Source organism: Neofelis nebulosa, chromosome 7, assembly GCF_028018385.1.
Source record: "Neofelis nebulosa isolate mNeoNeb1 chromosome 7, mNeoNeb1.pri, whole genome shotgun sequence".
Taxonomy (NCBI): domain Eukaryota; kingdom Metazoa; phylum Chordata; class Mammalia; order Carnivora; family Felidae; genus Neofelis; species Neofelis nebulosa.
Genome location: NC_080788.1, coordinates 38,654,550 through 38,678,163, shown reverse-complemented (window position 1 = coordinate 38,678,163; position 23,614 = coordinate 38,654,550). Strand labels below are relative to the sequence as shown.

At 40.3% G+C, this 23,614-nt stretch overlaps 2 protein-coding genes across 11 annotated transcripts in view; one reads left to right on the top strand and one right to left on the bottom strand.

Moving 5' to 3' along the window:
* Positions 1–18,033, bottom strand: part of AAGAB (alpha and gamma adaptin binding protein) — a 115,354-nt gene extending 97,321 nt beyond the window's left edge. The window contains exons 1-2 of the mRNA XM_058740645.1: positions 17,775–18,033; positions 17,121–17,288 (exon numbers count right to left, since the gene is read on the bottom strand). The gene's annotated coding sequence lies outside the window, so the exon portion shown is untranslated. The remainder of the gene's footprint in view (positions 1–17,120; positions 17,289–17,774) is intronic.
* IQCH (IQ motif containing H) overlaps positions 1–23,614 on the top strand; it is a 212,130-nt gene that overhangs the window by 41,938 nt on the left and 146,578 nt on the right. The window contains exon 6 of one of the 10 annotated variants that reach the window (XM_058740622.1): positions 5,049–5,943. The exons of the other annotated variants lie outside the window; for them this stretch is intronic. Within the exon in view, the coding sequence (XP_058596605.1) occupies positions 5,049–5,063 (15 nt within the window). The 3' untranslated portion in view covers positions 5,064–5,943. Of the gene's footprint in view, positions 1–5,048; positions 5,944–23,614 lie in introns of those variants that run through there. 10 annotated transcript variants of the gene reach the window in all.

Below are 23,614 nucleotides of genomic sequence, written 5' to 3'. Positions count from 1 at the left end.
TCCAAAAACAGATGTGGGTATTCACTCAAGTTCTGCATCTATTTCTTCCTCACACCTGCCGGGTCAGAATTCTGACAGAGGTAGAGTTTGAGGGAGCCAGCCGACAACAATCAGACGTAATTTCCTTGAGAGCGGCTTAAAAAGAAAACGTTGATTTTTCAGGAAATGTGGAGTCAGCATCTTGGTCCCCCTCCCTTTTCCCAGGAGCATTTGGTAAATTAAATTAGTGGAACAAAAGGAAATAGCTTTAAAGACATTCAGAAATGCCATATCCCATTTATGACACACAGTCATTACCCAAGGACTGTGATGGCATGCACAGCATCCCCACCTCTGTCGTTAGAGAGAGCTTTCTCATCAGGTTGCTTAGAGTTCTCAAGAAAACAAGGACTTCTCATGTTCCTTCCTCCTGATTCCTAAAATATATCCCACCAATATGGCGCTGGTGGTGGTGAGTGGAAGGGGTGGTGTATCGCCTTCGTATGTGGCTGCCGTCTAGAATTTTAGTTCTGCCTGGGTTTGTTTGGAGTACTGGAAAAGCTGAAGGAAGTGATGACAGAGTTATCATCGGCTGCTTTCTGGCTCTCACAAAAGCCCACGATGGCTCTGGGGTGGGAAGAAGCCATCAGAGGCTATGCTTGCATCGGATATCATTCATCAAAAATCCAGCGGTAGTGAGTTCTCCAACTTCTTGAGGGTTTCTTGCGTGTTTCCTGAGTTTCTGTGCTGAGATCCTGCATGCATTTCCAGACCAACCCTACGCTGAACTCCAAGCACCTGCTAGCTCTGAGCGTAGCGATTCTGGGTCCGACTGCCTGGTGGGAATCTTGCTAGATGGGGAATCTCCCAGAAACAGCCTGCGTTGTTTCATAAGTAAAATGTCCATAATAAGAGTATCCCATAGGATTGCATTGAGATTTAAATGAGAGAATTCAAAGCACTTAGCAAAGGTCCTGGTACAAATAAGTGCTCTAAAAACGTTAGGACTAGAGACAATTGTGATATTGTATTATGCCATGTTTTATACTGACATTTAAAGCTTACATTCACGTAGGGGTTGAGGGAGAGAAACAAAATATTACTGAGATAGCTTCCAAAGATTCTATTTAATATTTCCTAGGATGATGCCTTTTTCCCCACACTGATACCAGGGCAGGGACCTTGTGGTCTGATCCATTTGCCTATTTTTCAGATCTTCCACTGCCCCGACCCGTGTTTTGCTCGTATTAGGTGCTCAGGAGAGAACTGGTCTGTCTCCTTCATCTAGTCTCTGCTTGAAACTAAGTGACTGATGCCAAGTCTAGAAGTGAAGAAGCGATTTTGCTGGCCCCGGTTACCCTGGTTGCATGGGGCATCTTCCCACTGGGCCATCCGATGGAGTTTTCCTAGTCAAATACCCTTGCTTCTGGATTCCTGCAACAGCCTCGCCACCAACTAGCTGTTTCCAGGAGCAAGTTACTCTACCTTGCTCATTCTCATTTTCCTGGGTTATAAAATGGGGAGCTTGGGTTGGAGGCCGTCTGGTGTGGTGGGAAGGGTTTGGAATCCAGGGGATCGGTTTGGGTCCTATCTGCCATTTTCTAGTTATGCAACCCAGGTGAGCAAATGCACATCTCGGGTTGTCAGTTTCTTCTGCAGAGTCAGGATAATGGTGCCCATTAGGCAAGGGTGTTCTGGGAATTATAGTAATATAACATTGCTGGCACATAAGAGGTGCCTAATAAGGGTCCTGCCTATGTAGAAAATGAACTAACCTTAGAAGTCTCATACTTTCTTCCCCTTCTTCATACCTATGCTTCCACAAAAGGATCTGATTTGGCTCCTCTCACACTTCAGTATAAATGAGTAAAAAGGTTTAATGCTCTCGTTTTCAAACTGTTACAGAGAACCCCAGTGAGTTTCGGGGAAGCTGCAAACATTCAATTCACACTTAATTTTTTTAATAAATATTTGAACGATTTTAAAGTGCAGCAAAGGACAACACAGACATACTTAAGTTAGGTGCCGAATTTTAGCACATACTAAGATACCAGCAATGGGTTAGTTTGCACTGGCGGGTTAACTCTGAGCGCACAGGCGTGCACGCACATGCACATTTGAATTTCTTATAAAGATGTCTTTCACTAGCTAGGGCGAATCTTTGTACTGGTCACTTTTTTTTTTTTTTTTTTTTTTTTTTTTTTTTTTTTTTTTTTTGGTCACGTTTTGAAATTTAGGTCTGCTCATATCCACTCCTATAATAATCATACAGATAAATAAGTGAAGGCCAAATACAGGTCAAGGTCTTAAAGCGGTACCTAGCCCCTACTAGCGTTCGACTGGTATTGGTATCACGACACATGCGAGCTATCACGCATTAAAAGCCAGGCAAGTTCTCTGGAGCTCACATTTGGCAGCACAATGGTACATGGTAAAATTACAATAAGACACATTGCAATGTGATCATATAGCATTATAGATCATCTCATTGCTCATTTTAAGTTTGGGTTGGTTCTCACCTGGTTGGAAATGTGCTGCACACGTTCCATCTGGCAGTGCAGGGTCGGCCTGTTGCTTCACTTACAGCTGTAGATAAAAGGTCAGCAGTAAAGCATCATCTTAAAATTTGCCTCAACCCACAAAACAAAAGTAGATTGTTTTGAAACTGAGTGAATATCCAAAACAAGAGGGTGCAGAGATATCCGAAAAGAAATTAAAAAAAAAATTTTTAAGCTTATTTATTTGAGAGACAGAGAGAGAGAGAGAGAGTGGAGTAGGGGTAGAGAGAGAGGGAGAGACAGAATCCCAAACAGGCTCCACACTATCAGCACAGAACCCAGTTCAGGGCTCAAACTCACAAAATTGTGACGATCTTGACCTGAGCTGAAACCAAGAGATGGAGGCTTAACTGACTGAGACACCCAGGCGCCCCTAAAAAGAAATTTAAATGGGATGTGATGGAACATCTTAAAATGTTACATGACATGTTTGAAAAGTACTTCCATTATTATTATTATTATTATTATTATTATTCAATAATAAAAGCACTTATGAACTGTTCCAGACACTATGCTAAGTGCTTTATGAACACTATCATATTTAACCCTTATACCTATAAAATAGATGCCATTTTTATAACCTTTTAATACATGAGATGGAGACTAAGATTAAGCTACTCACCTAAGGTTATGAAATCAGTAGGGGAGTTAGGATTCAACTTACTGATGAAATCTACTGGACATACTCCCTAAATTAAGTACTCACCAACTGATCCTTAATTACCAAGGAATTTGAACACGTGTTAGATATTGTTGAAATTCTGTTTTGAAACCAAAAATTCCTACTGTTCTTTAAAGCTTCTGGACCATTTTAGTTGGGGGAGATCCTGAGGTTACAAATACCATAACAAATTGTTAGCTATTTGAAATTCCTTATCTATTTGCATCAGAATTTTCTCTGTCTTGTCCATGCAAGAAAAAAATACAGAAATAAATTGTATGCTGAGATGGATGTAAGGTGGTAGTTATTATCTGTAACTCTTGATTTCATAATTTGCCTTCATCGAGACAACCTCATTGTTTCCAGTGTTGATTTACATATAAACAGATATATACATATACATGTTTATATATAATTCAACATATAGAATTATACTAAACTCTTATAAAACTTGCATTTACTTACCTATCAGAATTCTATTTAAAGTTGCATTTGAAAAATAGGTTCTACTCCTGAAAATAAATTTGAAAATCTTTGGCATGGACTATTACCTTTCCCATGGGTTTTTGTTTTTTAACAAGAGTAAATCCTCTATTTAATTGAACCAAAGGAGTGAGACTCTATTAAGGGATTTCAAGCATGAGTGGACAGGGAGAAGGGGGATTTGGGGATGCAGGAAGAGAGCTTCTCACTGCCCTGGAATCATCCCAGGTCAGCAGCCACCTGCTAACCAGCTAGCCTTGCTCCCTGACGTGACCCACTGCCTTTGCACTTTGTGACTTGGGCTTTGGACTTGAGTTTTGGTAACTAGGAGGCTGTGTTTCTAACCTCATAATTCCACTTTGAAGAGCCAAACATTATGTAGATGATAGACCCTGAGTCAGCTCTAGGATAGGTTTAAGGTACCAGGGGTCCATGGATAGAACTGTAGTTCAGTACGTTTGGTTTCCAGTGTATATTATTTTATGCATTTGAAAAACATTATTCTGCACCTGGGTGGCTCAGTCGGTTAAGTGTCTGACTTCGGCTCAGGTCATGATCTTGCGGTTCGTGGGTTTGGGTCCCACATCACGCTCTGTGCTGAAAGCTCAGAGCCTGGAGCCTGCCTTGAGTTCTGTGTCTCCCTCTCTCTCTGCCCCTCCCCTGCTTGTGCTCTTTCTCTCTGTATCTCAAAAATAAATATTAAAAAAAATTTTAAACATTATTCTGCATAGGGGTTTATAGGACCAAAGGGGTCCATGATCCCCCCAAATTAGAACTCCCTATGATAGATTTCCTTTTCTTTTATACAAACATCCAGTATGGGGCAAATTATGTATCAGAACAAAGAAGTATCCTAAAAACTCTGTGTTCTTTATGGATAAAAGACCTACTTCTTTAGTTGATGGTATAGGAAGCCTACCAAAAAGTGGATAGATCTGCAGATTTTCATAAGAATTGCATCTTCATGAGTGAAAATATAAAACTTCGTTCTCTCATCTAACTACTGTGGCTTTTCCATTGCAAGCAGGAAAATGGAACCGCTACACAAGAGGTAATATTTGCATTATTATAGTGAGCATTCTGCTTAGGATGAAGCAGAAGAAAAATACTATAGCAAGTAGCACAGTAGCATTAGCCACAAGAGAAATGGGCCTAATAGAATTGTTTTTATCATGGCCCAGGTTAATTATCCACTGAGAGATACTTGGAATGAATAAATACAATTGCTGTGTTCTCCAATATTCTAACCCATTGTACCTTAAACTGTACTTGAATTCAAGTATACATTCTTAGCCTTTTAAAACCTCATTGGTAGAACAGAAGTAAGTACCCATAGACGAGAGTAACTCACCCTATACTTTCTTTAGAAGCATCACCTCTGAAGCAGAATGTGTAATCGAAGCCCAGAAGATACCTATTTGGAGGAAATCCTTCTCATTAGCCTGTAAAGGTGGGACAATATGCCACCAAAATACCCAATTTGTATAGTCTTTTGATTTCCATCTCTATTTGCAATGAAGCCTGAATAAATCTGTTTATGGTTGGCAACTGTGAGGTCTGGAAGCAGCCATGAGCTCTTCAGTGGAAAGAACCAGAGACCAAGAGGAGACTCAGAAGACATGGGTGCTAACTGGTCCCATGCCACTGCTATAAGCTCCATGCTATCAAGGGAACAACACTCAGTCTCTAAGGACTGGGATTCCCCATCTGTATCCTGAGAAGACAAATTGGCTGTTCTGAGTCGTCGCTGGGACCACAGCGCTGATTCTGTGTCTCCCAGATCAATGAATGCTACACGGGTGCCTTGGAGAACTGCCAGTCTCTCAGGGGAGACGACGTAGTGATGGGTGTAACCGCTGGGGGCAGGCCTGCGTCAAAACAGGCCTTGGAGGAGCTGGTGGGCATGGCTGAGAGAAGAGGGCCATGCAGTTGCAGCGCTGGAAGCCACACAAGCAAAGGCAGAGGTGGAGAAGAATGAGTAACAGAGGGTAGCCTGGAGCTTCGCCTAACCATCTCGAATTTTTATAAAGGGAAAACCAAAAGATGTGGTTGGACAGGTATGGCCAATTGATGGTTGGCCTTGAAAGGGCTACTGAAATCTAAATGTGTGATCTCAGCCTCGATCATAAGAAGAAGGGCTGAAGGCAGTTTCTGAAATTAGATCACTTCTCCAGATTCTCTACTGAATGGCAGCTTTAGAATTCTCCTGAACAATCTCTCTCCCTTGATGTCTTCATTGGTTATTAAACTTTATTTCCTCTCCTTTTGGCTATAAAGATTTCTTGAATAGCATTATCTAGCATTGTCTCTTGAACTTGTTCAGTGTTCATGAAATGGCCTATTTAGATTTCCACAGACAGCCTTCCCCCTGACCATTTACATACAACTCTATCCCTGTCATACGAGTGGCCACTCAGAGCTGCCAATCTAGCTGGATGGCTGGGCTTTCTGTCCAGATGCTGAGTACTTCCCCACTACTTCCTAGGACTCTATTGGAAACCCATCCCTAATTCCCATGTCTCACATCTTCCTCCCCAGTGTTAGTCCAAAGCAGGATCTGGGGCCAGATTGCTGGAGGCAAGAGAGCCAGTTGGAGCACAGGGGGTCACTGACTTCTCATATACCCTGTCTGCCTGCCCCTCCACTCCACCCTGTACCCCTTTGGCTGCACCCCCTCCCTTCCTCATTGCCAATTACCAGCCTCAGCACAGGACAGTGTGAGGCCTCCCCAATCTCACCCACTTACCAACTCTCTGTGGTCCCAGCTGCTCGTGCAACGAAATGTTCCAGGGGACTATCTTCATCTGAGTGTTTTCTAAAATACAGGTGTGTTTCCAAACTTATCAAAAGGAGTGTTCATGGGGTAGGCTTTCTTCTTCCTTTTTCTCTCTTTTCCAAGAAGTAAAAACCTTAAGAAAATGTCTAAAGTGTTCTTACTTAGAACAGGAGTCACAAAAGTAAGTCTGCTGGGACAGGGCTGGTGAAAACAGACTGGGCGTAGAGCTGTCTTCATTATTGGAGTGCTGAGCTGCAGAGACCGGCCCTCCCTGGAGGAGGCAGCCACCTCAGCCCTAGCCCTGTGGCTGGGTTTTCGAGAGAAAGCTGGAAACGCGTGTTTGCGTTTTTGGCGAAATCTCTGGATTTGTAAATTCTTGCCCAGATAACTTAAAAAATCCTGTGTAGTTCAAAGAAACTAGTCTCGAGGCTGGCTATACCTGTATGGCAGGTCAGCAATTCGCAGCTTCAAGAGCCCTGGAAGACTATTAATTCGGGGCAACCCGGGGTGTGACCCGACCCTCAGCTTGACAGGATTAGAGATTCCATTTTGTCAGAGTTGGACCAGTCTCTTGAGTACAGCTGAACTCATAAGAGATTGACGTATAAACTGGAGTGCCACTTGATTTATTCTAAGGAGAGCTATAATGGTTGGACGAGCCTGGATGTTCAGGTCAACCTGATCTGGTGAGCACATTGTATCCTTCTTAGAAAGCTATACGGAAAGCGCAGTGAGAAGGCTGCTTAGCGGACAGGGGAACTGACTGAGGGTAATTAGTTGGACGATCTTCATGGTGAGCAGCATCACACATTTATAGTCTGATGCATCCATCTGTGAAGCTGCTCCTGCCAAAGGAATATGAATCAATCCCTGTGGAGAGTGCTTTATGGACGCTAAGAAATTCCGACTCTCTGATTCAACTTTTTATAATAAATAGCTACTACCTGCTTGGACTGGACGAATTACACTGCATTGTGCTGAGCTTCTGATATCCATGCCCACATGGATCCCAGTGGAGGGAGTGCTCTTCCTCCCATCTTACTGATAAAGAAGCTGAGGCTTAGAGAAATTAAGTTCCTTGCTCCAGTCATGCAATTAGTAAGTGGTACGGCCCGGATTCAAACCCAGGCCTATCTGATATTAGAGCCTCTGTTCTTAACCACTGCCTTCCTTTTTACTAATTTCCTACTGTAACAGGCCACTCGCCTTCAGGTGATATCTCGCTTCTCTGATAACACTAGTTACGCTACATTCCTGTCGGGGGCTTGGGTCTTTTAAAGCAGTTTATGCCTGGGGCTGACCGCATTGATCATGTACTCATATTTTTCGCTTAACACTCAGAGCTGGGGAGAGAAGTGGGGGGAACACATCTCCCTGTCACTGCTCTTTCTATCTAAGTAACTGTAGTACCCACAGCAGGAGAGAAACCCTGGCTGGAAGAAACAGTATGCATCAAGAGGAGAAAGAGAAAGCCGAGAAGAGAGGTGGGAAGGAACCGGTCTGTAATACAAAGTATCCTCAGGGATTTCCCGGTGGGATACCCTGCTTCCCTATCTCCCCATGGTTCTCAAGCCACTGGGGCCACTTGGAGCAAGGGAATTCCCTTTCCCCGTGCCTGGCTGGTGAGGGGCCCAGATATAGCTGCTGGTTAGGTTCATTTGCACTAATATCTCCCATGAGCTTGCCTGGGGACCTCACCCCACTTTGTTTAATACGTTCCTAAGAAAATTCTGAGTCTCAAAATGCCGTTTTCCATTTCTAACTGCAAAGGGGTTGATCCTCGTAGGAAGTTACCAGGAAGCACTGTAAAGTGCAAAGAGGCAGGGACCCAAGAGAGGGAGCTGACCACAGAGAAAATACCATCCCAACATCTTCTTCTCAACCCATTTAAAGATGTACTGGATACCCAATACTGGATTCATTTAATATAACCATAATTTAGGGGGAAAGAGGATTGACTCTTTCAGCCAAGAATTTTCAAAACTGTAACCCTCTTAGTTATAGAGTTATCATTTAATCTAAAACATTGCAATCCCAGGGGAAGATATCACCATTTCCCCACATGCTCATGTTTATCATTCCATTTGCCCATAGTTTCAAGTGTGGAATGTCAACTTCCATAGAAGGAAAGATAATTCTCCCACCAACTCCATTTTCTAATCTCGAACACTCGCAGGACACCTAGCTGTGCTTTTGCTATCGGCTGCATGTAAAGCTGAAATGTATTACCTGCCCAGGACACTACATTTTAAGAAAGAGCCGGCATTTGTGAGTGCTTCTCCATGCTAGGCATGGTGGTAAATACAACAGACACAAGTTGTCTCGTGTAATCTTTACAGTAACCCTACAAGTTGGGTACTATTTTACCACTTGCATTTTATATTTGGGGAAACTGAGGCAAAAGTGGCTAAATAACTTGCCCAAAGTCACACAGCTACAAGTCAAAGGGCCATAATTCGAACTCGCCAGCCTGATTTCCAGGTTGGCATTCTTAATTCTTATTCTATGCTCCCTGCAGGTGGCTTTGAAGATGATGACTTTGACCTGCACCGAGCCAAAAATCGCTCCCTTGATGACCAAGGAATTTGCTGGAGAAATTTCTCCACCTTGGTCTGGGAATAGAAGTAAAAGATCAAATTACTCAGTTAAGAGGCGATATTAACCCAAGGATCAGAAAAGGGGAGCTGGTTCTTTCCTACCCCCACCCCCGCCAGGTTTATTGAGATATAATTGAGAATAATATTGTGTAAGTCTAGGGTGTCCAATGTCATGATTTTGTACACATATATACTATACTGTGAAACGATTACCACCTCTATCACCTCACATAATTACCTATCGTGTGAGTGTATGTGTTGTGAGAACAGTTAAGGTCTACCCTCTAGAGCTGAGGCTTTTAAAGATGGACACTTACTTCAGTTAGACTGTAAACTCCTTTGAGAACAGGGAACCTATCTCCAACATCAAACATGTGGCAGATCTGGTAAGAATCCAGTACGAATTTGCTGTTGGTTGGTGTGTATGTGGTCAATGACTTTGAATAACAACTTGGTAAGGACCTCTGCAATTGAGTTAGGCTGTGTCAAGTTAATGTAAAGAATGAAATACCACGTACCTCATTTGGCTATATTTGTAACGCTCTCCTCTTTTCCGCCATAAAAATATCTCCCCAGATCTCTTCAGGTAGAATTTTATTTTCCCTTCCCTAGATCATCATAGAGTGCTTTTAAAGCTTTACACATTATGTCTCGAATTTACTGAGCCACATCAAAGAGCAACTGAATAAATAAAAATACATCATATTCCTGAAAAGGAAAAATGATTATAATAAAAACTTCCAGTTGTTTCCAAATTAATATTTATATCTAATGTAATTTCAATCCAAAAACTTACGGGTTTTATTTGGTTTGTGTGGAATATTAATTCTTTCCCACTTGCCAGTGTTCATCATCTTGAAAAATAAATGGGCAAAAGCTTCAGGACTTTTTTTCTCCTAAAGAAGATTAATGAAGGTAAATTTTTCATACAACTTGTTAAAACATATGATAACATTAACATAATTATAATAGCATCCTACAGATAGAAAAATTAACAGATCAATGGAATAAAAAAATGAGCACGGATATTGACCTTACTGTAAAAAAATAAGTTTGAATGTAGGAAAGGTGTAAGTTGGTGGGGAAGGGAGGGACAGTTAGATGTGTGGGGCCAAGTTACTGGACTAATGTGTTGGAAAGAGAGCACTCAGTTAACTCCTAACTTTACATCCTAAACCAAAGAAAACTCCTGATGGGTTAAAGTAAAATGTTTAAAAAAAAAATAAGAAAACTATGAAAAGAGAACTATTTTTCAGGTTAGCCAAAGGAAGATTTTTTAAAACACCGTAACGTCACATAATATTAACAATCCCCTTTATACGAAAAGTCCACATTCATATTGGACCCCAATCCTGAATCAGTCACTAACTTCTATGTGATTTGGGGGCAAACGACTTACATTCCTTGGGCCTTAGTTTGTTCAGTTGTAAATTTAGGGCGTTGATCACACCATCCCTAAGATTTCTTCTAGTTCCGACAGCCCAGGATTCTGATTCTGAGCAAAATCGATTCCCTTTGGTTCCTTTCCTTTCCCTTTTCTGACCAACACGACCTATGAAACAGAAAAGCAGACCAGGTGAAACTGGTTTCTCTTCTGACCGTGGAAACGAAGTTCACAGGAGGTGTTGATGTTTTTCTTTTTGCAATTATGCATTTCGCCAAGCATCTGTGGAGTACCTGTTATGTGCCTGATGCTGTCACCACCTGACTTTTATGTGTCACCACCTAACTTTTATGTGTCACCACCTATAATACTCAGGGCATGTTGGAGAGATCACTATTCCCATTTCACAGATAAGAACTTCAGGGCATAGAGGTTAAGGTATATGACCAAGCCATGTAATTAATATGTGGCTCACTCAGAATTTGGGCTTGTATTTTCTTCTGACATTGTGATTCAGAGTCTAGGAAAATTATCCCAAGAGAAATTGCAGGCAAAGGACAAAGTCTTACACACACACACACACACACACATTACTAATAATATTCCTTACAAATCAGTTTCTCTACTAATTAACTAATGAATAAAGTTGTATTTTTTAAACAAGCTTAATTTATATCTAGGGTTAATTCTGTCACTGACTTAAGCAGAAATATCTGAACTGGAAGCGTTCCTATCCTGCTTTCAGGTTTGCTTAGGCATCTCTTCCGCAGGGTTTACTGATACAGCATAGAAATTATGGCAAAGCCCAGTGGAGTCATTGAACTGAAAGTCTCAATACTGCTCAGGAAGGGATGCCAAATTAAATAAAAAGAGCCCCAGCAGTTCTGCAGCTGTGTGCCAAACCAACTGCTGGTATGAGGTAAATGAGGACCAAACTTCCTCTCACTTGTGACCCTTGCCGGTATTTAAACACCAATGCCCAGAGACCAGCACACTGTTCTACAATAAGGGAATACATCGCAATAGCAAACATCATTATGATAAATAATAAACCCATTCACAAAGTCTTTCTTAGGTCTGAACTCAAAGGACCGCCATTTAAACTCGCTTCCTCTCATGGGCCCCAAGTAAAGGTTGAGGAGATCTATTCTATCTAAGTATCAATGTGTGATCTGCAGCCCTAGGTTACAGAAAGATTGCATAGAACACAGAGGTCCTCCAGCTGCTTTCTTTTCATATCTAGTGACAATGTTGGAGCGGTAGTGTGGTATAGTATCCACCAATATGCCAAAATCACAAAGGTAAGCAACTCAAGCCATTCTTTCTTCTTGTATGAGATGTAACAGACATGTAGATGAAATCCCAGTACTTTATTGTTCTCTTGTAATCATTTTCCAGAACTTTTTTTTTTTTTTTTGAGAGAGAGGGAGAGAGAGAATCTCATGCAGGCTCCATGCTCAGCACAGAGCCCGACATGGGGCTTGAGCCCACGACCCTGGGATCATGACCTGAGCTGAAATCAAGAGTCAGAGGCTCAACCGACTGAGCCACCTAGGCACCCTGCTTTTCCAGAATTTTTAAATTTCTACCAGAATGTTACAAAGAAATGCTGTTACATTTATAGAGAAAAAAGAACCACAGGAAGTAATTAGACTTCTATTTGTTAGTCCGAATCCACCAGAAAATCCCTGAGTCCAGTGTGTTTCAGGCTCCTTTGAAGAAACGTTTTACAAAAAACCAAGCTCTCCCTTATCTTTAAATTTTGAGGTATGGCCTGATACTAACAAATCACAGCAATGACCGTTGTTAGCTATGCATTAATTCCTTGTCCAGAATACTGGTTCCTTGGAATGACAATAGGTGTTCCATGAAAGAAAGAGTTTTGTGGTCCCATAAAAATGAGAAATGTGAGGTTGAAGAGAGTCAGACTGACCTTCACACACTTAGGCCACCTGGAGTCACTGACTCACTGGTGCCCATCATGAACCTCTAGGAGGAGGGTAGCCAGTGCCCAAACTTCCTCAGACCCTTCTCGGCAGAACAGCTCCTAGAACTATATTCAGAGGAATGCACCTCGGGAAGTTTTGCTTAAGTGCTGGATTTGAAGTATTTTCGATGGAAAAAATTGTAGACGATACTATTTTCCTTTCTTAGTCTCATTTTATTGGAATCTAGTATTTTCTTGGAGGCTTTGGGACATCATAACAAACTCCACTCGTTTTTGTTTTTTTTATGCGATGTGCTATACGGGGCCTGTGAGGTGTACAGATGCTCACACCTCAGACTTCAGTGTGTTCAGCGTGATATTTCCTCTGGAGTCTCCTCCATGGTCCTCTCTGCTCACCTCACCCTTCAAGTCTGTTCCCAACCCCATGGTCACTGCTGCTACTAACTACCCTTGCCTCGTCCTAAGACCCCTTTCAATTCTGAGAACTGCAACTCTCCATATGCCTTTTCCTTCCTCCTTCCCTTCCTTCTTTTCTTCCTTCCTCCCTTCCTTCCTCTCTTCTTTCCTCCCTTTCTCCCTTCCCTCCTTCATTTCTTCCCTCCCTTCCTCTACCTCCTTCCCTTTCTCTTTTACTTTCAATATTGGCAATTTCTGCTTTCTCTTTTTTCTCTATCACTCTTGCTGGGATTTTCCAATTTTATTAATCTTTTCTAAGAATCACTTTCTCTATTTTTCTCTATTATTTGTTTTCTATTTCATTGATTTCTCCTCTTCTCTTTTTTATTCTCTTACGCTGACTTATATTGAGTGTATTTTACTCTTTTTTTTTATATTAAGACTCTTTAAGGTAGAATCTTAGATGATTGACTTTTGGCCTTTCTTCTTTTCTAATGTAAGCATTTAGGATGATAAATTTTCCTCTCAACAGTGTTCTAACTGCATCCCACAAATTTTAATATGTTGCATTTTTATTACCATTCAGTTCAAAATTCCCCAAGTGATTATTTCTTTGGCTCATGTAGAGCCACCCTTATGTAGAAGGGTGTTGACTTAGTTCTCTCATTCTTATTGAATTCTGATTTAATTCCATCAGGGTCAGAGAACATACTCTGTAAGATTTAAATCTTTTGAAGTTGTTTGAGACTTATTTTATGGTCCAGGATATAATTCATTTTGGTGAGTGTTCCATGTACATTTGAAAAGAATGTGTATCCTACAGTGGTTGGTTGTAGTGCTCTATAAATATCGATTAGTTCAAGGGGGCTGATCTTGATCTAATACTCAGATCTTCTATATCCTTACTGATTTTTAAAAATCTCTTTGTTCTACAAATTACCGAGGGGGAATTTTTAATCTTCAACTCCGATTGAAGGTTTATCTACTACTTCCTTTAGTTCTGATGATTGTAGTTTTATGTATTTTGTGTTAATGTTATTAGAGACACACATGTTTATGATTTTTATGTTTTCTTGGCTAATTGACCCTATTTCTCTTCCTCTTGGATAATAGTCCTTGTCTTAAAGTCTACTTTGTCTGGGGCACCTGGGTGGCTCAATCAGTTAAGTGTCTGACCAGCTCAAGTCATGATCTCATGGTTCGTAGGTCTGAGCCCCACATCAGGCACTGTGCTGACAGCTCAGAACCTGGAGCCTGCTTCAGATTCTGTGTCTCCCTCTCTCTGCCCCTGGCCCCCCTTCTCAAAAATAAACATTTTTTTTCAAAAGTCTACTTTATCTGATATTAATATAGCCACTCCCTCTTTCTTTAGCTTACTGTTTACATGGCATATCAACCTTTTGTTGATGTTGTCACTTCAACCTGTGTCTTTAAAATTCACTTTTTATTGATAGCATATCGTTTTATCTTAGGTTAAAATTCAGTCTGATAATCTCTGCTTTTTAATTAGAGTGTTTAGTCTGTTTTCATTTAATGCAATTATTGACATGGTTTGATGTAGAAAAACTATTTTTCTACTTGTTTTTTATTTTTACCATCTCTTTTTTGTTCCTTTGTTGTCTGCCTGACTTAGGATTATATAATTTAAATTTTTTAATATTCTGTTTTATTGACTTTTGAACCATACCTCTTTGTGTTATTTTTAGTGGTTGCTCTAGGAATTACAATATGCATCCTTAACTTATTATAGTTTCCTCAGAGTTAATATTGCACCAGTTCACATACAATGTAAGGAACTTACAACCATAGAATTTCATTTACCCACCTCCCTGTGTTATTGTTGTCATGTGATTTACATATATTGTAAACTGCACAGTATGTTATAATTTTTTGCCTTAAATAGCCAATTGCCTTTCAGAGAAACTAAGAGGAGAAAAACACATAGTATTTTATATTTACCATAGACATCTAAGTTTCCATCTTGTGTCATTTTCTGTCAGCCTAAAAAATCTTCCCGTAAGCATTTCTTGCCTGCTGAAGGCAATGTAACACACACCTGCTGGTGATGCATTGTATTCTTTTGCCAAAAAAAGTATTTATATTGCCTTTATGTCAAATTTTGGGTTGCCAAAGTTTTTCTGTGGGTTTTTTTTTCAATGCTTTAAAGTTTCATCATTTCTAATAAGTCAGCCATCATTTGGATCATTGATTCCCTCTATATAATGGGTCTTCTTTTTTTTTTTCCTGGATGCTTTCAAGTTTTTCTCTTTGTCTTTAGCTTCCAGGGGGCTTGATTGTGTTTATCCTGCTTGAGCTCCGAGGATCTGTAAGTTTATGTTGTCCAGAAAACTGGGAGACATTTTGGCCACTATTTCTTTAAGTATTTTCCTCTACATTTCTCTCTCTCCTCTCTTTCTAGGACTTCGATCGAATACAAATTTTACAACATGATATTGCCCATAGGTTTCTGAAGATCTGTTCTTTTTAAAATAATTTTTTCTTTCTGTTCTTCAGGTTAGATAGTATCTATTGATTTTTCTTCAAGCTGACTACCATATCCAATAAACTTTTCATTTCAGGTATTACACTCTTTAGTCCTAGAATTTCCATTTGTTTCTTTTTCTATAGTTTTCATTTCTCTACCAAGATTTTCCATCTGTTAATTAATTATGATCATATTTCCCTGAAGGTCCTTAGAGTATGTACAATAATAGCTTTAATGTTTTTATTTGCTAATTCTACCCTCTGAATTATCTTGACAGCTGTTTCTTTTTTTAGAACTATTAAAGTATGACCAATATACAAAAGCTGTACATATTTAATGTATGCAACTTGATGAGTTTGGAGATTACACATACACCTGTGAAACCATCACCACAATCTATATCATAAAGCATCACCTCCAAGATCTGTTTGTATTGACAACTGTTTCTCCTATATGAGCATTTTCCCATTTCTTTGTAAACATAGTAACTTTTTATTATTGTGAACATTATAAATGATGTGTTATGGAGACTCTGAATTCTGGTACCTTTCTCTCTGATGTGTTGATGCTTATTTAATACTGTAATAATCCATTTATGTAAATTCAAAAACAGAATAAGAATAGCTGGGAGTGGAATTCAGAATAGTGGTTACCTTCGGGTTGTGGTAGTGACTGACAAGGAGCATGAAAGAGGTCTTGGGGGTGCTTGCAATGCTCTGCTTCTTATTCTGGATGCTGGTTTCCCACAGTGTCTGCTTTGTTAAAATGTATCAACTGATGACCTTATGATTTGTGCCTTTTCAAAAATGAATATTACAGGGTGCCTGTGTGGCTTAGTCAGTTCAGCATCCCACTCTTGATTTCGGCTCAGGTTGTGTTCTCATGGTCGTGAGATCAAGCCCCTCATCTGGTTCCATGGCCTCCACGCGGGGCATACAGCCTGCTTAAGATTCTCTCTGCCCCTTCCCACTTTTGTGTGCCACACATGCTTACACATGTGCACACACTCTCTCTAAAAAAAATGAATGTTACATTCCAATAGAATGTTCAACAATTCCTGAGATGAGAAAAAGTTATGGTGTGCATCTCTACATAATAAGTCCTCACAGTGGCCTAATGGAAGATCAGCGATGCTGAATTTTATGCAAAATTGGATTATATAAATTTGCAATTCCATGATATAAAATGATAATATTGCATTATTGCTTTATACACAAAGTTTGAGATAATTTAAATCCCCCCAAATGTAAAAAAAAAAAAAAAAAAAAAAGAAAGAAAAAGAAACAAACTTTCATTTTTTCCAAAGCTGGTGCAGGCTGATTGAATTTGAGATATATTTATGCTGAAGTCTCCACAGAGAGACACCATCTGAATAAATAAAAAACACCTTGTACCATTAGGACGTAAACTCAGCACATGTAACAAATAACAGTGATTAAACACAGCAATGATGTTTCATCACCGCACACAATTAATGGCTATATGGCAGCTCTGCACTTTCTTGTGATCTAAGATGGCTAAGGTGGCTGCTGGGCTCCTGCCATCATGTCTCTATCCCAACCAGAAGAATCAATGCAATTCCTGTAGCACTGGCCAGAATCTTGTCCCAAAGACAAATCAAGCTGCAAGGGAGGCTGAGAAATGTAATTTCTGCCTGTGTCACACGTTGAAGGCCAAGCAACAGTCTTTGCCATTCCTGCCATTCGCTGTCTGGCTGTCTCAAATTATGTGAGTTGAGATTTGACATGCTTCCAGGAAAAATTCCCTTCCATAAAATTCAGCTGCCCTGTAGCTAATAATATCCCTCTTTTCCAGAAGATAAAATGGAGACTCAAAGAAGTTAAATGACTTACCCCAGCACACTGCTGATTAAATGACAGAGGTAGGACTGAAATCCTGTGTTCCAAGCCCATGGTTTTTGCTTTTCTGCTATAGAGAAAGGGAGTTCTTCTAGCTCCAAGAATGCTGGAGAGTTTTTCTGACAGAAAGTGAGGCCCGGACTGTACCTATGTTAAATGATGCTGAGAAAGGAATGAAGAGGGGAACAGAGTGATAGGGCTTTACCATGAGGACAGGAGTAGAGCTACTGACCTAAGCTGTGTTTGGCTTGAAAGGTTCGAGAACTCAGAAAGCAAGAAAATAGAGTAAAAAAGCCCTGGGCCATGAAGCAGTGATGTGCCCTTTTCGCTCTGCCTCTATTGGGCAGATGAGATGTGTGTCCTAGCCACTTTCCCTTCCGGATCTTTAGTGTGCCGTCCATAATATGGGGAGGAGGGCTGAGGCAGGACTGCAGAATACGGTCATGCAGGGTTGTATAATGCGGCTGTGTAGGTTTAAATTCATCCAGCAGAAGATTCTGGAGCAGAGTAGAGAGGTACAACACAGCTCCAATTCTACCCCATTCCTGCCCCTCAGAAACGAAATCCCACTGGTAAATTATCAAAATATTGAGATTCTCAGAAATAGTACAAAATCTGGAGAGAAGACAAGCAAGCAAGCATCCTTACCTTTTTTTCTCTTTTGACAAGAGGACGTGGAAGAAAGAGGTGAAATTGGAGAGCAAACAATGTCTGATTCTTCGAGAGAGAGGTGAAGTCTTTAGGCTTCTACTGAAATGATCCAAAACCCCTGGGGCTAGAGGGAGGGAGGGAGGGATTCATCCTCAACTAAGGAGAGCAAACCCTGATATAGGATGTTCATCAAAACCTCAGGAGAGGGGAGAGAGCCTGCATATTTTAACAGAGACTGTATGTATCCTAAAATGGAGGCTTCCCTGACCCGGGCCCTCAGGTAACAGAAAGGTACAGGAGACCCAGAGTACCTGCTTCTCATGTGGGAAAGAAAACACACTGGTAGCAGACTACGGGGGAGGAGATGCTACATCAAAGCAAGCAGATGGTCTGGGCAGAGCTGCCCAAGAATATACAAGGGGGAAAGAAATGATACAGCCACTACGCTGATTTATTATATAAATGCCAGTATCTCACCCACAGCTAACAAAAAGAGAGGAAGAGGAAGGGGGGAGGGAGAACTATGGGCTGCAAAAGACAAAGCCTAACCTAGAAAAAAATATAACTCAAGGAACAGAAGGAATTTTCTCACCATTTCTTCATATTATAGCACAGCTTGCTAGGAACATAAATTAAGTAAAACTAGAGCTCATCCACGAGATGATAAAATAGCAGAATGAGATAAAAAGGGAGGCTGCAGACATAAGGAAACAAATTGAATACCAAAATACTTTATGGAACTAATAAATAAACTATAAATAGTAAGAACAGAACAGACACTGCGGAACACTGAAATATGGGCGTGGAGAAAAGACTGTAAGCACAGCAAACGCAATGGAAAAAGACAAAGGAAATTAATTAGAAGCTAATAGATACGCATAGTAGTTCGTTACAAGCTAAGCTGCTGTAACAAAGAAATCCGAAAATGTAATGCCATAAATAGATCAATTTATTTCTTGTTCACAAAACAGTCCACACATGAAAAGTCTAAGGCTCACAGGATGACTCTGCTTCCTTCTCTCTGGAGGCTGTAGCATCTCGTTCCTGTGGTTACAGACACTCTCGTTCCAGTGGTTGAAGCTGGCTCCTCTCTACCCTTTCAGCCCATAGGAACGATAAAGCTAGTCCAGGGTAGGCATTCTAAGGAGATGGCCCAGAGGTTACACTTACCACCGCTGCCTACGTCTTACTGGTCTGATTTTGGTCACATGTCCACCCTTAGCCACACTGGAAAATGTAGTCTGCGACTGGATGGCCATATGCTCAGCTAAAATCAGGGTGTTCTATTCTAAAATGAACCAGGAGAGAAGTGAATCATTAGGAACCACAACATGAAAGGTAAAGATGAGCCAACACTTAATGACACTTGGTATCTCTAAGAGAGAACCCAGCAAAAGAGAAGACATAGCCAATGATATGATGGAAGAAAATTTTCCAGAGATGAAGAAAGAACAAAATCTACAGGTGGAAAGAAAGCACTGAATCCCAGGAAAATTTGATTTTGAGTGTTACGGAATAAAGGTTTTCTAGTAAAGCTCCTGAACTTCAAAAACACAGAATGTTTCACACATGAAGGCAGAAAGAAAAATCACTGACAAGGGGTGAAGGATGAATCAAGCCGGCATCAGATTTCACAATATTCATGGTAGAAGACAATGTGTCAGTGTCTGCAAAGTTTTGAGAAAAAAAAAAAAAAAAAAAAAAAAAGGATGACCCCAGATGTAATTCAAGTATAACTACCCATGAACACTTGTTAGAAAAAACTGCTTGATAACCAAAAGCAGGCGATTAAACAACCAATCAAAGTAAGTAACTCAAGCATAGAGAAGCCATAACGAAAGGACTGTTGGTGGCGCTGGATCCATTTATGTGTAGAATAGATGCTAAACAATCCCAGCAATGTGGTTTCAAAACAGAATGTGGATATTATAAATCTGGGCAATGTAAAAATAATAATAAAACATTGGAAGGTGAGGGAGAGGGGATGCCAGTAGCAAGATAGTTCTAATGCTCTCATCTTTTGAAGATGGGATATGTTATTCAAATTTCAAACACGACTTTAGGGGCGCTGGGATGGCTCAGTCGGTTAGGTATCTGACTCTTGATTTCGGCTCAGGTCATGATCTCACGGTTCATGAGATCAAGCCCCGAGTCAGGCTCTGCGTTGACAGCACAGAGACTGCTTGGGATTGTCTCTCTCCCTCTCTCTCTGCCCCTCCATCTCTTTTTCTCTCTCTCAAAATAAATAAACATTTTTTAAAAACATGATTTTTAAAAATCTAAAGGTTTTTCATAATCACCTTTATTTAACTACAGGGTGGGTATCTACAAGTTACTGCCTGAGAGCTGACCACCTATTTCTGTACATAAAGTTTCATTAGAACACAACCCGACCCGTTTGTTTACATATTGTCTATGCTACTCATTGTCTATGCTACCTCTGTGCAGAGGAATCTTTTTCAACTCGTAGGAATCTTGTGGTAAAGAAATATTGATTTGAGGTTTAATAATTTGTTGGGTTTAATTCAGCCTTCCCCCTCCTATTAAATTCATGTCAAAAATTAAGTTTAATAATGTAATATAAATCCTATTTTTATAAGATGATATATTAATCATTCCAAAGATGTCAGGGATAATGGATCACCAAACGATATTTGGCATGGTTTCTTAAACTTTCATCTTTGTGTTTTTCTACATTAATTGGAATCTTTATAATGAGCATATATCATTTTTACCAGAATAATAAAATAGAATGGTTTTTCTATTTGAAAACACTAGAAGCAAATATACCAAGATATTAACAATGATTAATTCTGGCTGGCAGGAATATGATTGCTATTTTCTTTTTTAAGCTTTTCCATATCTTTTAAATTTTGAAAAAGCTATTATAGCAGGTTTAGGCATAAAACGACAGAGTTTGGGAAATAGCAATGAAGTACCAGATATAGGGAACATTGTTCTATATATAGGATAGTCCATACCATTTCCAGCCTAAAATGTAAAGCATGACATAAAGGAGAAGCCAGAAGCAGAGGAAATTTGACTTCTGTTAGGCAATCAGCACATTCATGAAGCTGGTTTCTTTAATTTGCATTAATCTCCACCCACCATTGCATGCTTGTCCCCCACCCTACCCTTCTGGCACACACACCATACTCCAGCCACACTGAGCTCCTCGCCTTCCGTGAAATCTTCATATGTCTGTATGCGATTCTACTTTGTTGCCACCATTCTTTCCCCCTATAATTGCAGCCTCTTCTCCACGTGATATAATTCAATGCTTCTCTTAAGACACAATTTAAATATCACAACCTTGAGTGCACATCAGAATCACCTGGGGGGCTTGATAAACAATACCAAGGCCGAGGCTCCAGTCCAGCTACTTGGATTTATTTGCCCAGAGTTGGGGCCCAGGCAGCAGGATTTCTTTCTTTCTTTTAATTAAAAATTTTTTTAAATGTTTATTTATTTTTGAGAGAGAGAGGGAGAGGTGGGAGGGGCAGAAAGCGAAGGGGATAGAGGATCTGAAGCAGGCTCCGTACTGACAGCAGAAAGCCTGATATGGGGCTCGAATCCACAAATGAGAGATCATGACCTGAACCGAAACCAAGAGTCAGACACTTAACCAGCTGAGCCATCCAGGAGCCCCTAGGAAGCAGTATTTCTGAAAAGCTCCCTGAGTGATTCTAATATACAGCTCGGGTTGGTGTTCCAAAGCCTTCTGCAATGCCAGCAGGCAGAGTTAATTACTCCCTCTTCTGCACTCCCATTGCCCTTAGCTTTTCCATTCCTGGTGAAACTTAATGCTGATTGTATTAAAATTAGTGTTAGGTAGTAAGTGCTCAGTAAATGCTAAAGGTCATTACATGCCTTCTGCCTCCAAGCAAGCTAATGCAAAGTGGTTATCCTTACCATGGGAATGTGGTCGTCGTAGAGTGGGCTTATGTTCCGCACCCAGCGACACTGTTCCTGGGATTTATTTCTGTAATCTTGAAAGGATGTCAACCTCCAGTGTAACCTTCTTCTCCATGCCCCTACACACACACACACACACACACACACACGCACACGCACACGCACACGCACACACACACACACACACACATACACACACACAACCCTTGGATCTGGCTTTTACATCGTTGAGATCTATGCAATTGAAACCATTAAAGAAAGCATTATGAATGTGCTGACTGCCTGGCAGAATCTGAATATCATCTGCCTTCCACCCTTTGTGTTTTTATGTCGGATCCTGTGACTTTGGCTTTCAAGAGCAGGTTGTCAGGTGTACTTTGTCAAAGGCTTTCAGAAAATCCAGATAAATGATGCTCTATGCTCTGAAACTGCCAAACCTGTATTTTACATCTTCACAATGCTTGACAATTTTATTTAAGAGGAATCTTTCTTTCTTCCTCCAATTTACCTTTGCCTCCATGACCCTGATATCAATCAGACAAGTGGAGACCCTTCCATCTCTGCTACTGAAAATCAGCTATACACAGGCCTTGTCTGGGGTACCGTACTTTGGGTGATTAGCTCAGCCTCCCTGATTAGGAAATCCTGGAGGCTACTCATGTCTGGAGGTGTGGTGGGTCAAGGAGAGCTGAGGATGAGAACGAGAACAAGGTGGATGGGCAAGATGGAAGTTCCAGAATAATACCACGTGCACATGAGCCCTCGCTGTCATTGAGGCAACGCCCATGGCACTCTCCTTTCCTCCTCCAACTCACCTGGAAGGAAGATTGCACTGACAGCCTACTCTTTTCCTGTTAAAAAAAAAAACAAAAACCAAACAACCCTACTTATAGGGGTGTCTGGGTGGCTCAGTCAGTTAAGCCTCAGACTCTTGATTTTGGCTCAGGTCATGATATTACAGTTCGGGAGTTCAAGCCCCACATCAGGCTTTCAAGCCTACTTGCAATCCTCTCTCTTCTTCTCTCTCTGCCCCTCCCCGACTTTCCCTCTCTAAACAAACAAATAAATAAATAAACACTAAAACAATTTTTAAACCCTAATCATAGTCATTTTAAACTCTGCTCACCAAATGTTTGGTGTTCACAGTCTGGTAGCTGCTTACGGTTTCCCTTAAGCCCTGCATCCTGGCAGTGGGAGCCTAACACCTTTGTTCACACAGACATTTTTCAGCCAATAGATATTTATTTTGGAAAGTGATTTTCTCCACCCCAACCTCCAATCTTCATGAAATTTCCCTTTTGATTTCCTTGACCTTGATGAGCAAAACAAGGTATGGTACAACTGAGTCCAATGGCAAATTTCACTAATGTAAGATCAGATGAATCTTAAACTTGAATAATCTGTGTTTTTCTAGTATACTGTGTAACCTTAAACAAATCTACTAACCTTTCTGTCTTGGTTCTTTATGAGTCAAATAGCAAATTGTTACCTAGTTCCTTTAGAAGTTATGCAAATTAATTAATGTTTGGAAAATTTAAATCAGTCTATAAATACCAAACAGTTACATCTTCCCTGCTGAGAGCACCCAGGTAATTCATAACATCTTATAATAAAGGTAAAAATAGTATACTTGAGCTATACCATTAAATGTGATTTATATGAATACATATAGTCTTTAAAAGCTAGAAACCATTTAATAGAAAGAATTCATATTTCATGACTATAATAAAAGCATTTAATGACTTTAGAAAAGGCAATCATCTAGTGTAACTGATCTAGACATCAAGTCTTTAACTCTCTCTGAAATGTTCAAGAATCCACTCAAAGTTGATTTTTAACCTGTTAATGTTGACTGATACATTTATCTTTAAATTCTCCCAGTTTGCTCATTTTTTTTGTTGTTATTTTGTTTGTTTGTTTTT